Source organism: Borostomias antarcticus, assembly GCF_949987555.1.
Source record: "Borostomias antarcticus genome assembly, chromosome: 25".
In the NCBI taxonomy this organism is placed as follows: Eukaryota; Metazoa; Chordata; class Actinopteri; order Stomiiformes; family Stomiidae; genus Borostomias; species Borostomias antarcticus.
In genome coordinates, this window is record NC_140258.1 from 12,325,423 (window position 1) to 12,339,622 (window position 14,200).

A 14,200-nucleotide genomic window follows, 5' to 3' on the forward strand; every position below is an offset into this window, starting at 1 on the left:
TCACCTCCTTCAGTGCTCCACTCAGCTGCCGGAGGATGAACTCCTGGATGGACTCCGCCACGCCCACAACCATCGTATCCATGGCAACCCCCACCCCGTCCGCTGTGTGTGTGTGTTAGATCAGAGATGGTTACAAGGACAGGCGGAGGAGGAAGGATGTTTGGAGTATTGAGACATGTCCGGCGACAAATTAACACCCACCCTGTCTCTCCTCTGCTCCCGGGCGTCCGAGTGCGTGTCCAGGTGCGTGTCCAGGTGCGTGTCCAGGTGTGTGTGCAGGTGCGTGTCCAGGTGCGTGTCCAGGTGCGTGTCCAGGTGCGTGTGCAGGTGCGTGTGCAGGTGCGTGTCCAGGTGCGTGTCCAGGTGTGTGTCCAGGTGCGTGTGCAGGTGCGTGTCCAGGTGCGTGTCCAGGTGCGTGTCCAGGTGCGTGTCCAGGTGCGTGTGCGTGTCCAGGTGCGTGTCCAGGTGCGTGTCCAGGTGCGTGTCCAGGTGCGTGTCCAGGTGTGTGTCCAGGTGCGTGTCCAGGTGCGTGTCCAGGTGTGTGTGTGTGTCCAGGTGCGTGTCCAGGTGCGTGTCCAGGTGTGTGTCGGAGCTGGAGCAGGCGGAGCAGCAGTTGCAGACTCTTGTCCGTCTTCCGCAGAGGCAGGTAAACGTTGGTGCTGAGTCTGCCCAGCGTGTCCACCAGGGGGCGCAGTAGAGCCTCCATCCTTCCTCCCGTCCTCCTCCTCTCCTCCTCCGGCGCTCCTCTCGTCCTCCCTCCATCCCTCCTCTCCTCCATGTCTGCCCACAGCAGGACGGCTCTGGCCAGCCGGTCAGCCTCGCCGGGGTCGGGGAGACCGTGCGTCTCGTCTGGGGGGTGGAAATAAAAAATCTTACTTGGTTTAGTTTAGATTTCAAAGAACACGCTGAGTGGTCGGTCAAGCTGGTTTCAAACAAAGACAATAAGTTTGTTCTATGTTACGATTTGCAAGTCGGACTCAAGCACAGGAAGTGAATCCGGGCAAGAGTGAGTCACTGGGGAACGAAAGCGATAGTTTATAACGTGAAAAAGGAAGTGACAGTTTCAGGATGAAGAGGAAAGGGAAGTGATGTCACACAGGAACAATTTGTAGTTTTAACAGACTGATTCTAGAGGAACGAACTACAAAGTTAGAACAACAGTCAAGTAGGAAAACAAAAAAAGGAAGTGTGACCAAAAACAAAACTATAAAAGACCCCAATATCTTCATTAATAGAGAGAAGAGTATCCAGACATGGAAAATATGATGACTGTTAGTGTATAGATGTTGATGTTTCAAAAATGTACTTAATTGTTCCAGACTTCAGATTCCATTCATGCAGGCTGTGGGCTGACCTGAGCAGGCGGGGACCCGGAGGTAGGCCTCTATCTGCTGCTGGACGTAGCCCAGGACGGTGCCTCTCTCTGGGGCAGCGGGACCAGCATTCACACCCCCCTCCTCCAGGCACGCTCTGAAGCTGTCCTCATTGGCCTCCAGCCAGACACACAACTGGTGAGGACACGTACACACACACACGCACACACACACACACACACACACAGGACAATGCAGTTACAAACACTCAAGAACAGCACACACGCTGTGTGTGTAATTCAAAGGAACAGCACACATGCACGCACATAAACATACACAGGCACACACACACACACACACACACACACACACACACACACACACACACACACTACCTGATCCCACAGTCTCGTGCCTCTGCACAGTGACTCGTCAGCACGGAAGTGCACCAGCAACCCGAACACATCGTCCAGGGTGACGGAGCTCTGCAACACAAACACACGTATTAAATCACTCAGAATCCGTTTCCTAAGCTGTGTTCGGAATCGCTCCCTATTCACTATATAGTGCACTATATAGGGCGTCAGCCATTTTGTTTGTAGTGTCCGAATTCTCCATGGAATTTTCGTTCCCTATATAGTCCACTATTTATTACCCACAATTCACCTTGATTTGCAGGGAACAGTGCATGTACCCTACATTTTCTCTGTTCCCTAGGTAGTTCACTACATGGTGAACCCTATATAGGGAATAGGGAGTGAGGGAACGAGGGAGCGATTCCCAACACAGCTCTAGTTTGTTAAGTGTAGTCTACCCAACTACATCCTGCTGTATTTCTCCTGTCTTACCACATCTGTCAGACAGAGGGCGCTGTGCAGCAGGAAACACTGGGCCGCCCCCCTCAGCAGGACCTGGTGGGTGGTCATGGTGCAGCGCAGAACCTCTCTGGAACCACGGAACATGACTAGTCAGAACTCTACCAGCGGTGGGGGGACTGAGGAACCCCTGATCCCCGTTAGCGCGCAACCCTACTGTAGCGCGGATAATCAAAATCGTGATTATGACCTCCGCTATTAACTAATCGCAAAAGGCTGCAATAAATGTGATTAATAATTTTGCTTTGAATTGAGTGGGCTAGGACACGGACGAATCACAGGCGCTTATGCTGTCTGACCAATCACATGTGTTCCTGCTGAGTGTAGCAATTTCACTACCCGCAGCCGTGAGTAGTGAAAAAATTTGCGAAAACGAGGTCAGTGAGTTAGTAGCAAGAAAGGGATCAACGTCCGTGATTTGGCAGCATTTTGGTAATATTAGATATTAAATATTCATCGCAATTATTAATCGCAATTAGCATTTTGAAGCAAATAATCGCAATTATTATCTTTTGTCATAATCGTGCAGCCCTAGCGGATAACGAACGCAAGTTATTTGTAATCATGATACCGCTTCAAAAAAAGAGTTTAGCTTCACCACACAGAAGACACTTCAACAAGTGAGTTTCACTTAGTTTAACGTAGAAGGCTACGCTCCAACTGCCATGTGTTTGTTTGTTTAAATCTAGAAAAGAATGATCCGGATTCAGACTGGCTAGTTCCCAGACTGAGGAAGTTTGAGTCAAGTGAAACAGGGCCTGAGTCTAGCGTATCTATGGATACGGCTCCGAGGTGAGACCCCCCTCCGCCGGTCCGTCGTACCTGAGGGCGTGCAGGCCGTCGGGCCCCAGCAGGGGGCAGGGGGGCAGCTGGGCCAGCGCCTGAGACAGGAAGAGGATTGGGACAGAGCACCAGTGCTGAGAGCCCAGCCTCTGGATCAGCTGGAGCAGCACGCCGCCTGGGAGACGAGAGCAGGGGTCATTCAGGGGTCATCACGTGAAAAGGTCACAGACCTGCAAACTCTGGAGTAGTGAAAAAGGTGACGACATACAAAACTTAAACCCTCTAGATTCTCTGAAACTACCATGGTTAACATAAAAAAGGTGACTGTAACCAAGTTTGCAGGTCTGGGTCAGGGTTAGACAGCGTGCAAATAAAGTTTATTATTATTTTTATTATTATTATTATTATTAATTATTTTTATTATTATTATTATATAACATTGGATGCTGTTCACTGACATGGGTCAAATACACAGTTCAAATACTGTCTGTCTGTGTCTGTCTGACAGCCATTCTACCTGTCTGTCTGTATGACCTGACTTTCTGTCTGTATGACCTGTCTGTTTGTCTGTATGGCCTGTCTGTCTGTCTGTGTGTCTGTCTGTATGACCTGTGTGTCTGTCTGTCTGTCTGTCTGTCTGTCTGTATGACCTGTCTGTCTGTCTGTCTGTATGACCTGTCTGTTTGTCTGTCTGCCTGACTGTCTGTCTGTTTGTCTGTCTGCCTGACTGTCTGTCTGTCTGTCTGTCTGTGTGTCTGTGTGTCTGTGTGCCTGTGTGTCTGTGTGTCTGTCTGTCTGTCTGTCTGTCTGTCTGTGTCTCTACCTCTTTTCTCTGGAGGCAGGCTTCTGAAGAAGGACACCAGGAAGGTCTGGAGCTTGACCCCCAACTCAGGGCATTCTCCCACACACTGGCCCATAGCCCTGGACACACACACACAACACACACACACACACACACACACACACACACTTGTCTGAGCGAGGTGTGATCAAAGCAGGTCTCACACTAGCAGAGAACAGGCTGCTGTGTATTTGATAGTCTTGTGGAATGAGATATCTTGTTTTCCACTCACCTGTGGAAGAGGGAGCTTTCAGAGAGAACATCCATGAAGGGACCCACGATAAACTGGAGGGGATAAAGGTACAGGATAGAGAGAGCAGTTGAGGAAGTTCGTTCACTCACTCACTCACTCACTCACCCACCCACCCTCTCACCCACCCACCCACTCACTCACTCACTCACTCACTCACTCACTCACCCACTCACCCACCCACTCACCCACCCACTCACTCACTCACTCACCCACTCACCCACTCACTCACCCACCCACCCACCCACTCACCCACCCACCCACCCACTCACCCACCCACCCACTCACCTGTGAGAAAGCCAGGGAGAAGTGTGGTTGTGTGAGAGCCTGCAGCTCCAGCAGGTGATGGACCCCCTCCTTCATCACAGACTTGTTCTCACTGTGGAACATGCGCTGGTACACACACAGCAGCCAGGAGGGGTGGGGCGGGGCGTGGCCGGAACCTGGGGGGGTGAGAGAGAGAGCGAGGGAGGGGGGCAGTGAGGACCTGAGACACACACACACGCATGCGCGCACCCGTACACGCCTACTATCTGTGTGCATGTCACAGTACCTTGATCGTCATTGGCTGCCGTTTGAATCAGCACATCTATTCTGTTCAGCACGGGTCGAACGACGTGAATCTGGGAGAGAGAGTTACATGGAGAAAAGGGGGAGGGATTTACGATCAACAGGAAGAGCAGTCTGGGCCACACAGCTCAATATGACCACCGCCAACGATGGGGCCGTGGTGTCATAGCTAAAGAATGTTCCATAGGTTCTGTATGTAGCATACAATGTCTTTTTGTCTGGGATGGGATAGAATGTACAAAGAGAGACTGAACCACTGTATCTTTGTGGGCTAAATAGTCTTATTAATAATATAATAACTTGATCCCCCTACCTGATTTTCCTCCAGGGTCTCCATGACCAGGGCGTAGTCCTCCCAGAACTCCCTCAACAACTCCCTCATCTCAGGGATCCACCTGAATATCACCTCCTCTCCTGAAACAGAGAGCTGCTGTCGACCTCTGGGGTCAATTCAAACTGAACCGTGTAAACATGAACATACCTGTACTACTACTCACCTTCCCCTGACGCAGCGCCGCCGGGACACTCCAGCCCCTCGTCCTCCGACACGGCGACGCACCGTTTCAGCAGGTACAACGCTCGCTTCCGCGACACGCTGTCCCGGTGCGTCAGTCCGTCCTGGAGGATCTTCCAAAACTGCGGAGCCCGGCGGGGGTCGGGTCGAGCGGAGGACAGGCCGGGAGGAGGCGGTGTGTGTGAGGGGACGGCCGGAGGGAGCAGGTAGTCGGAGAGAGCGGTCAGGCTGGGAGGAGGCGGTGTGTGAGAGGGTACGGCCGGGGGGAGCAGGTAGTCGGAGAGAGCGGTCAGGCACAGCAGGGTGCGCTCCGTCACCACGGATGAACGGTCACCGGCGTGCCAACGGCACAGATCCTCCAACACGGTGGACAGGAGAGTTTCCGCCGACCCCTTCTCGCGATAGCAGTTGAGGAGAGTGAACAGAATCCGTACGATAACTTTCGAGGCCAGAGCATCCGATAAGGTCCTGATGCAAGACAAGGCAGATGTGAGCGCTGCTGTGGTCAAGTGCTCGTCTGACGTGAGAGAGGGAAGGAGGACAGCCATGACATCAATGGCCTGGTCAACGTGTAGTCTTCCCGGACTGGTCACCTCCTCCTCGGTCTCCCCGTCTGGATGCAACGTGGGTAGGACGAAGAGGGCCAGTCGTTTGGGGACCTTGGTGTCGCACAGGGGGACGCACACACCCAGCAGGCGACACACAGCACTGGCCGTCTCCTTACCCAGGGAGCTCTGGACACTAACATCTCCACATGACGCACACTCACTGGAGATTTTGAAGAGGAGAGACAAACATTGGTCCCAGATCACTGATTCAACTCTTCTTCTGATCTTCAGTCTCTGGGTGGTTGAGAGGACATGGTTGTCAGACTGGGGTTGTTTACTGATCCCGTCTATTAAAGTTGTGAGCGCGTCTATCCTCTCTCTCTCCGGCCAGGAGTCACTTGGCCAACACAAAGCATTGAACAAAGCGTCGTGATCAGGGGAACTGGACAAAACAGCATCGATTAGTAGAGAAGACATTGCATGAAAGTTGACAGCACTCTAACCCATGGAGGTATAAGCTCTAACCACGCGTTTCCATGCGGAATGTAAACTTCCTGAAACGTCACCGAATTGGAATCTCGCGAGATATTGTGGGGCTGGGGGTTGTAGTTTTATGAAAGAACCATGAATACCTAATTTCCTCAAAACTCAAAACACAAATCACTACACACACACACAAAATGCAAAACACAACACTTTTCCTGCAAAATGACATTTTACCATTTTGCAACACTGATGTGCTGAATGGAAAACACGAGTATGAACGCCTTATGAGAAACTGCCTTTGCATATGTTTATTATACTAAAATATAAAACAACACAAATATACAATAACAACAAAAATATGTTGTTATTTTTTCCCCAAATACTGTAGCCTAATACACAAATTATTTGTACAGAACAACACAAAACAGTCCTGTAGAGTAAAAATATAAAAATTAAATAACTAGGCTGTGTCCTGTATTCAGTTCCTCCTTCAGTCTCTACACCAGGTAGTACAGTAGTACAGTAATCTCTCAGCCCTGAAGATACAGTAAAATACTCAAATACTTTGCACTTATAAGATTACTGTATTGACAAAGTAGGAATACAGTTCCCAAGGCGAGTAGATTTCTTACCTATTCTCATGTCTGAAAGTTCAAATGATGGATGCAACTGAAAAGCAGCTCAAGTTGGGTTGAACCCTTCTTACTCTTCCTCGTCCTCCTCCTCCTCTTCCTCCTCTTCCTCTCTCCAGTGTTTCCATCCATGACTCTCCAGACCAGGAGCTCATCTGTGGTCCTTTTACGCGGCGGCTGTAGCTCAGTTGGTAGAGCGGGTCGTTCAATGATCGAAGGGTCAGCGGTTTGAATCCCAGCTCCGACTGTCCACATGTCGGAGTGTCCTTGAGCAAGACACCTAACCCCAAATTGCTCCCAATGAGCAGGTTAGCACCTTGCATGGCAGCTGCCGCCATTGGTGTGTGAATGTGTGTGTGAATGGGTGAATGAGAGGCCATTGTAAAGCGCTTTGAGTGCCGCTAAGGTGGAAAAGCGCTATATAAGTGCAGTCCATTTACAGTATTACTGAAGCTCTGATTGACAATTGCACAACAGGCGTGGAAATGTACAGTAAGTTCACTGTCGCTGGGGGGGATGTATCAAAGAACAGTCCGAACTCTTCAAATGTTCATTTATTTTTTCAAAAAAAACTTTACAAACATACTTTGGCTTCTACAGAGCATTTTGCCTAAGAATTCAAATTAAATGCTTTGACAATGTGTCAAACCAGACATGTCAATGTATTATAGCCTACATGCTATTTAACATATACAGTGATGCACGATGTATCAAGCCGGCTATAACTTCTTTATCCAATAATACATGATAAATATACATTATGTGCCGATAATGTACAGTATCTGTACTGATATATATCGTGCATCCCAAATTATAATTAATCTTTTTTTTATTGTTGGGACCTTTTGATTAGATGTGTCTAAGAAATAAACGAACAATGTTGAACAATACAAAGTTGTAACATTTGTGTTAGAAACAGTTCTATAAAAAAGCTGTAAGTAGTAAAATGTAGAAAAGAGTAATATAATGCGAGTTTGAGACAGTAATGTACAAAGTATATATTACAAGCACAAAGTCAATAAATATACTGAAAGTGTCTGCATTGAGATGAGGGTACTGACTGATCATATTATCACACAATATGGAAAGATAGGGAGGGTAACAGTTCCTGAAGATGACCAGCCCCCTTACTCAATAATATGTGTGTGTGTGTGTGTGTGTGTGTGTACATGTGTGTGCACACATTTACAGACATCCTCACAACAAGGGGTCAGGGAAGAATTTTTACAGCTCACTTATCTGGCCCCCGGGTGATTACTGTTTTTTTGCTTCCCTCTGGAATATGTAGAGAGTGGGTCGTATGCCCTCCTCCCTTGTTCTCTGTAAAGCGCATTGTGTTGCCTCTGGGTATGAAATGCGCTATACAAATAAAGCTTTGATTGATTGATTGATTGATTGAACAAAAACCCTATCAACCATACAGTATACTATATACACAATATGCATAAACAAATCTCCCTTAGAAACATGCAGGTGATGGAGCTTCCCCAGAGTCCCTGGACGTCTCCTCCCACCCCTCCATCTCCCACCCCTCCATCTCTCACCCCTCCATCTCCCACCCCTCCATCTCCCACCCCCGTTGAGGGCTCAGTCAGCCAGACCACAGGCCTGCGTGAGCAGCATCAGCCCTGCCTGGTGTTCAGTGTTGGTAGGGTACAGCTAGAGGGGGGGTTGCAACACCCAGCATACAGAAATACAACTAGCCTCATGTTTGTTGAACGTTTGAATAACCATGCTTTGCTTCATTGTCCCTCGTCTCTGTCCGGAAGCTAAACATCTTTAAAGAGTTGTTTAGCTGCAGTAAACTCCAGGCAGGGTATCTATCTGTAGTATGAACTCCAGGGTGTTAAGTACAGTATTTATTTACAGTATGAAACAGACCCAGTCCAGTCTGGTGTTGAGTGTTCATTATGTAACAGAACCAGTCCAGTCTGGTGTTGAGTGTTCATCTACAGTATGAAACAGACCCAGTCCAGTCCGGTGTTGAGTGTTCATCTACAGGATGAACTCCAGCAGCTGCTCGTCTCCCAGCAGGTCGAGGGACAGGCAGTTGGTGGACCTGCGTCCGTAGAAGGAGGGTTTGGGGGGGCAGTGCAGTTGGAGGGGCAGGTAGTAGCTGTCGTTCCGAGAGCCTTTGGCGTTGGTCTGAGGGTCGGGCAGGCCGAAGGTGTAGCTGTGGGAGGAGTCAAGGAGCAGGGTGGTGCCCAAGGGGACCGGGGGCGGGAAGAGACGGACGTCGTCAAGACTCTGACTGTGGCGGTCGACACAGCTGGGCGGGCGAGGCTTCACCTGGAAGAGAGAGAGAGAGAGAGAGAGAGAGAGAGAGAGAGAGGGAGAGAGAGAGAGAGGGAGAGAGAGAGAGAGAGAGAGAGAGAGAGAGAGGGAGAGAGAGAGGGAGGGAGAGAGAGATGAGATAGAATAATTAAATACAATAGATGTAAAAGAGAGAGGAGGGGAGGGGGAATGAGAAAGAGAGAGAGAGAGAAAGAGAGAGAGAGAGAGACTGAGAGAGAGAGGAAGACGGGGAGGAACAGATAACGAGAGAGACGGAGAGAAGAAGAGAGAGAGAAAGAGGCTTAGAGAGAGAGACAGTGAGAGATGAAGAGAGAGAGAGAGGCTTAGAGAGAGAGACAGTGAGAGATGAAGAGAGAGAGAGAGGCTTAGAGAGAGAGACAGTGAGAGGTGAAGAGGAGGTTGCTCACCTGCCCCAGGGTATCTTTGCTGCGCAGTGTCACCAGATCATCACTGTTGTCAACGGCAACCTCTTTGTTTCCTGTTGGAGAGGAAGTCATAGAAATCTGTCAGTCAATAATGAGAGTGTGAAAACAGACCACTAGGGGGCGTGTGTGCTCATCGTTCTGCTCACCCGGCCAGAGAGTTTCTGATGTCATCACAGGGCAGTCGACTGACACGCCCTCCAGAATCTCAGCCAATCGGAGCATCTCCTCAGGGTCGTCCACGGAAACCTCCCCTGGACCGCCCACTCTGACCGGGGTCTCTGAGGGGGGCAGGACGCGATCAATCAATCAATCAATCAAAATCAATGCTCTACATATTCCAGAGGGAAGCAAAAAAACAGTAATCACCCAGGGGCCAGATAAGTGAGCTGTAAAAATATCGATTTTGGGATTCATGAATCGATTCTGAATCATTTGATTCAGAATCGATTCAGAATCGATTAATCGATTTTTTAAACCCAGCCCTAGTGCGGTACAGTGTGTCACGGTTGTGGCTGTTGACCATTCAGGCCTCAACCCCGAGCCTCCCTCCCCCAGCCTCCCTTCCCCAGCCTCCCCCTCTCACCTTCCTCCTGCCACTCCTCCTCAGGGCGGTCCTTGCTCCCCGTGTCGACGCCGGAGGTGTGAGAGCTGCCGTGACTGGCGGCCGAGCTGAGACATTTCTCCGCTCTCCTCGGCCCCGCCTCCTCCTCCTCCATAGATGCCGTCTCCATGGACGTGCTGTGTTGCCGGGTGTCGGCCTCAATGCCCGAGCTGCTGGTGGACTGCCGCGATAGGCCGGGGCTGCTGGTGGAGTGTCGTGATAGGCCGGGGCTGCTGGTGGAGTGTCGTGATAGGCCGGGGCTGCCCTCGCTCACAGGGGGGTCCAGGTCCAGGTCATCGCTGATGTACGACTCACGGTACCTCTTCTTCTCTGGTAACGACAACATTAAAAACATGAGAACCGCTACGGGAAACTAGTGCCTCCTGCTCCTCCCCCTTCCTCCCCGCCCTCCCTCTCCTCCCTCTCTCCCCTTTCCTCCCTCTCCTCCCCCCCTCCATCCTCACCCTCCGTCTCCTCCCTCCCCCCCCTCTTCTTCTCTGGTAACAAGACAACATTAAAAACATGAGAACCGCTATGGGAAACTAGTGCCTCCTGCTCCTTCCCCTTCCTCCCTGCCAACCGCCCCCTCCCCTCTCCTCCCTCTCCTCCCTCTCCCCCCTCTCCACCATCCTCACCCTCCCTCTCCTCCCTCTCCCCCCTCTCTCCCCTCTCCTCCGTCCTCACCCTCCGTCTCCTCCCTCTCCCCCCTCCCCCCCCTCCCTCTCCCCCCCCCCCCCTCCTCACCCTCAGTCTCCTGCAGCTGGCGGAGGTGTGTGAGTGCGGGCTGCAGGCTGAGGTACAGGCGATGGCTGGAGCTCAGGTGTAGCAGCAGGTGGCGCGAGCGGAACGGCGAGCCCGTGTAGTAAACCAGCTTCCTGGCTGACGGCAGCCCATCTGGCTGGATCTCAAATTTCTTACCCTGGAGAGGGGAGGGGGCGGACATGGAATAATACACAGCTAGCTCCCGCTAATTAATGCTCATTAATTAATCATTGGAAAGACCACGGGAGAGACAGTAGAGAGAGGAAAGGTAAAGTAATGCAGCAGAAGAGGGAAGGTAGTTATGTGAAGGTTGATGTAGTTTTCCAGGCGGAGGGATGTTGGAAAGTTCAAAGTAGTCTTGTAGGGTGAGGCAGTGTTGTAAAGTTAATTATACAACGGTTAGTTCTGGTTCTTGATTCTGATTGGCTGGAAGCCGTGTTAAAATACTTTGTAACACACTTGGGACCGCATATCATTCCATTTTCAGTATTAATGCGCCTCCCATTTGATCCAATGCATTGTAGTTGTTGTTGTTGTTGCTTGGCAACCCTTTTGTTAGGGGAACTATTTTGCTCCGCGGAATTGAGGGAATGATGCTTCGTTTTGAATACATCTTAATATTTTACATTGCTGTGTGTTTATTTTACACTCATAACTGTAGTAACCGTTGTATAAAAGCAATAAACCACTCGAGGCCGTGTGTTATAGTGATTTTATAACCGCTTCGCGTCGTGCCTAACAACGCCCCCTAGCTGTTATAAAATCACTATAACACACGGCCTCTCGTGGTTTATTGCTTAAATGTAGTCTTGTAGAGGTGGAGACAATGTTGTAAACTCAAAGTTAGTCTTGTACAGGTGGAGGTAGTGTTGAAAATCTAAAGGTAGTCTTGTACAGGTGGAGGTCGTGTTGAAAATGTAAAGGTAGTCTTGTACAGGTGGAGGTAGTATTGAAAATGTAACGGTAGTCTTGTACGGACGGAGGCGAGGCAGTATTGTAAAGTTAAAGGTAGTGTTGTAAAGTGAAAAGTAGTGTTGTTAAAGTAGTGGTGTGAAGATGGAGGCAGTGTTGTAAATATGGAGGTAGAGGGGTAGTAGTCTTGTGTACCAGAAAGGTGAGTCGTCCTACGTTGGACCAGGGGAAGTCGAACAACAGCTGCCGAATGTTGTTCACCTCCTGTGAACAGAACACAGCATGTTTAAATACAAACCTCACTGCGCTACACAGCTAAGAGGGGATCAAATCCAGCATAAATGGCAATGTTTTTAAGGTGATATACAGTATAGTAAAAGCTGTCTATGTAACGTAACATTCTTGATGTGGGTCTCAAAGTTCCAGTGAGAGTCAATTTATCGAACTATAAGACTAGGCCGTTTTACTAATAGCAGTTAGTCATTTTCTGTCCTCAGGACATGACTAAGCAGCCAGAGGGACCAGGATGTAGCCGATCCCACGGTCTTGCTGGATCAGTAGTCTCCACAGCCTCGACCCTGACCCTAACCAGACCTTCCAGAGCCCCCACCCCCCGACCCCTGATCCCACCAGAAAGCCCCCGATGGCCACATCAAACGGCCGGCGTCTCAACCCACACATTCCTGCCAGGGCTACAGGTGGGGGGGGCATCTTAACATATCCCCCTCCGTGAGTCACGCAGACTTTGACAGAATGCAGGTTCACTCTGACGCACACAATCCATGACACACAGATAGGTATGTAAGAGACACGCACACACACACACACACACACACACATAGACACACACAGCTGCGCACACACCTGATAAACCTGCATTCCTCGGAGGGTCAGCCCCAGCAGCGCCGTGCCCCTCTCCTCCTTCCTGTCCTGGGGAGCGAAAAGAGGAATGAGGCGTCAGTCAGGCATCTGAACCCCCCCGATAACCTACTCCTCTCACTCGTCCTCCAACACTCCCTCTCTCCTCTTCCCTCTGTCCTTCCTACACCTCCTCCACCACAGGAAGGTCATGAGCCCTCAAGACCACAGAGGAGCAAATCCGGCGGTCCGACCTTCACAACATCACCCGCCGCTAGCCCCAAGTGGTCGTGACAGGTGGAGGATCATCAGGCGAGGTTAGATCTGATAGCAGCTTATCCATGAGAATAATATTTACTGTACCCTGTGCCTGGATGATTTAGTTGGATGTGTGTGCGCACATTCTTTGTAGATATACTGTACCTCTAGACAGACGCCCACAGATCTAACGATCTCAAAGCCTGGGGAGATAATCTGTTGAGGAGGGGATAGATCCTAGAAGAAGCGATTCCTGGGAGGATGCCAGGAGAGCAGACTGAGACCACGTGCTGTTTACGAGAGGCCTTCTGTTCGGCTACGCCACGTGAGCTCAGCACAGACCAGTATGAAAGTAGTTTTATACTTGGTTTAAAAATAAGAGCACGCGAGTGGTCGATTCAAGCTGGTTTCAAACAAAAGACAATAGTTTTATTCTGTTACGATTTGCAAATTCGGACTCGAGAACAGGAAGTGAATCCAGGCAAGAGTGTGTGACTGGGGAACGAAAGCGATAGTTTATAACGTGAAAAAGGAAGTGACATAGTTTCAGGATGAAGAGGACAGGGAAGTGATGTCACACAGGAACAATTTGTAGTTTTAACAGACTGATTCTAGAGGAACGAACTACAAAGTTAGAACAACAGTCAAGTAGGAAAACAAAACACAGTGGTGAGACTTGAATTTCATTCACACCAGACATGTCCGCGAGTGTCCTGGAGGTCTATTTACAGTTTCATATACAACAGCTACGACAAGACATCTCAGCACATCTCGTCTCAACATTACTCTTCCCATGAGATTTAACGGGTTGAGTCTTGAAAGCCTGTTTCAGAACCTCCCTCGTTCCAAATAGGCAGCTATGAAACTTTGGAATTTCATTCTACAAACTGCTTAAAACCATCTGGGCTGGTTTACGTAGCAAAAGGGTCTCCTTATAGATGGTCTTCGGATGATAAACAAACCATCAACATTTAGCTTACTACCCAGCAACCATGGTTTGAGTGCCAGTATGATCTATAGGGGCCTCTCAACATAGCAATGTTGCCCTTTCAAACAAAGACGACATATAAAGTACTGTATATCTGACCCCTGACCCTTGACCCCTGACCTTCTGCAGGCGGTAGAAGGTGACTGGCACGTCCTCAAGCCGGCAGGACTCTCTGATGAAGTGCAGGATGGCGTCACGGGACGCCATGCCACACAACTCCCGGTGCACCTTGGGCCCGTGGCGGAGGAGGTAGTCCACCCCGCGCTTCGCCAAAATCTGAGGTCCAGAG

The 14,200-nt window shown here is 49.9% G+C and overlaps 2 protein-coding genes across 2 annotated transcripts in view; both read right to left on the reverse strand.

Annotated features, from left to right (window-relative positions):
- The window catches only part of tarbp1 (TAR (HIV-1) RNA binding protein 1), a gene marked incomplete at its 5' end in the record, with an annotated part of 18,325 nt that extends 11,385 nt beyond the window's left edge, over positions 1 to 6,940 (reverse strand). The window contains 14 exons of the mRNA XM_084458910.1: positions 5 to 102; positions 202 to 292; positions 560 to 849; positions 1,355 to 1,508; positions 1,709 to 1,798; positions 2,162 to 2,258; positions 3,011 to 3,146; positions 3,795 to 3,892; positions 4,045 to 4,097; positions 4,351 to 4,505; positions 4,616 to 4,685; positions 4,946 to 5,046; positions 5,130 to 5,988; positions 6,887 to 6,940. Coding sequence (XP_084315036.1) covers positions 5 to 102; positions 202 to 292; positions 560 to 849; positions 1,355 to 1,508; positions 1,709 to 1,798; positions 2,162 to 2,258; positions 3,011 to 3,146; positions 3,795 to 3,892; positions 4,045 to 4,097; positions 4,351 to 4,505; positions 4,616 to 4,685; positions 4,946 to 5,046; positions 5,130 to 5,988; positions 6,887 to 6,940 — 2,346 coding nt within the window. The remainder of the gene's footprint in view (positions 1 to 4; positions 103 to 201; positions 293 to 559; positions 850 to 1,354; positions 1,509 to 1,708; positions 1,799 to 2,161; positions 2,259 to 3,010; positions 3,147 to 3,794; positions 3,893 to 4,044; positions 4,098 to 4,350; positions 4,506 to 4,615; positions 4,686 to 4,945; positions 5,047 to 5,129; positions 5,989 to 6,886) is intronic.
- Positions 6,941 to 8,807: 1,867 nt separating this feature from the next.
- Positions 8,808 to 14,200, reverse strand: part of LOC311326071 (FERM domain-containing protein 6) — a gene marked incomplete at both ends in the record, with an annotated part of 7,124 nt that continues 1,731 nt past the window's right edge. The window contains 8 exons of the mRNA XM_084458911.1: positions 8,808 to 9,101; positions 9,515 to 9,585; positions 9,679 to 9,810; positions 10,116 to 10,463; positions 10,878 to 11,052; positions 12,003 to 12,071; positions 12,672 to 12,737; positions 14,032 to 14,187. Of these exons, the coding sequence (XP_084315037.1) occupies positions 8,808 to 9,101; positions 9,515 to 9,585; positions 9,679 to 9,810; positions 10,116 to 10,463; positions 10,878 to 11,052; positions 12,003 to 12,071; positions 12,672 to 12,737; positions 14,032 to 14,187 (1,311 nt within the window). The remainder of the gene's footprint in view (positions 9,102 to 9,514; positions 9,586 to 9,678; positions 9,811 to 10,115; positions 10,464 to 10,877; positions 11,053 to 12,002; positions 12,072 to 12,671; positions 12,738 to 14,031; positions 14,188 to 14,200) is intronic.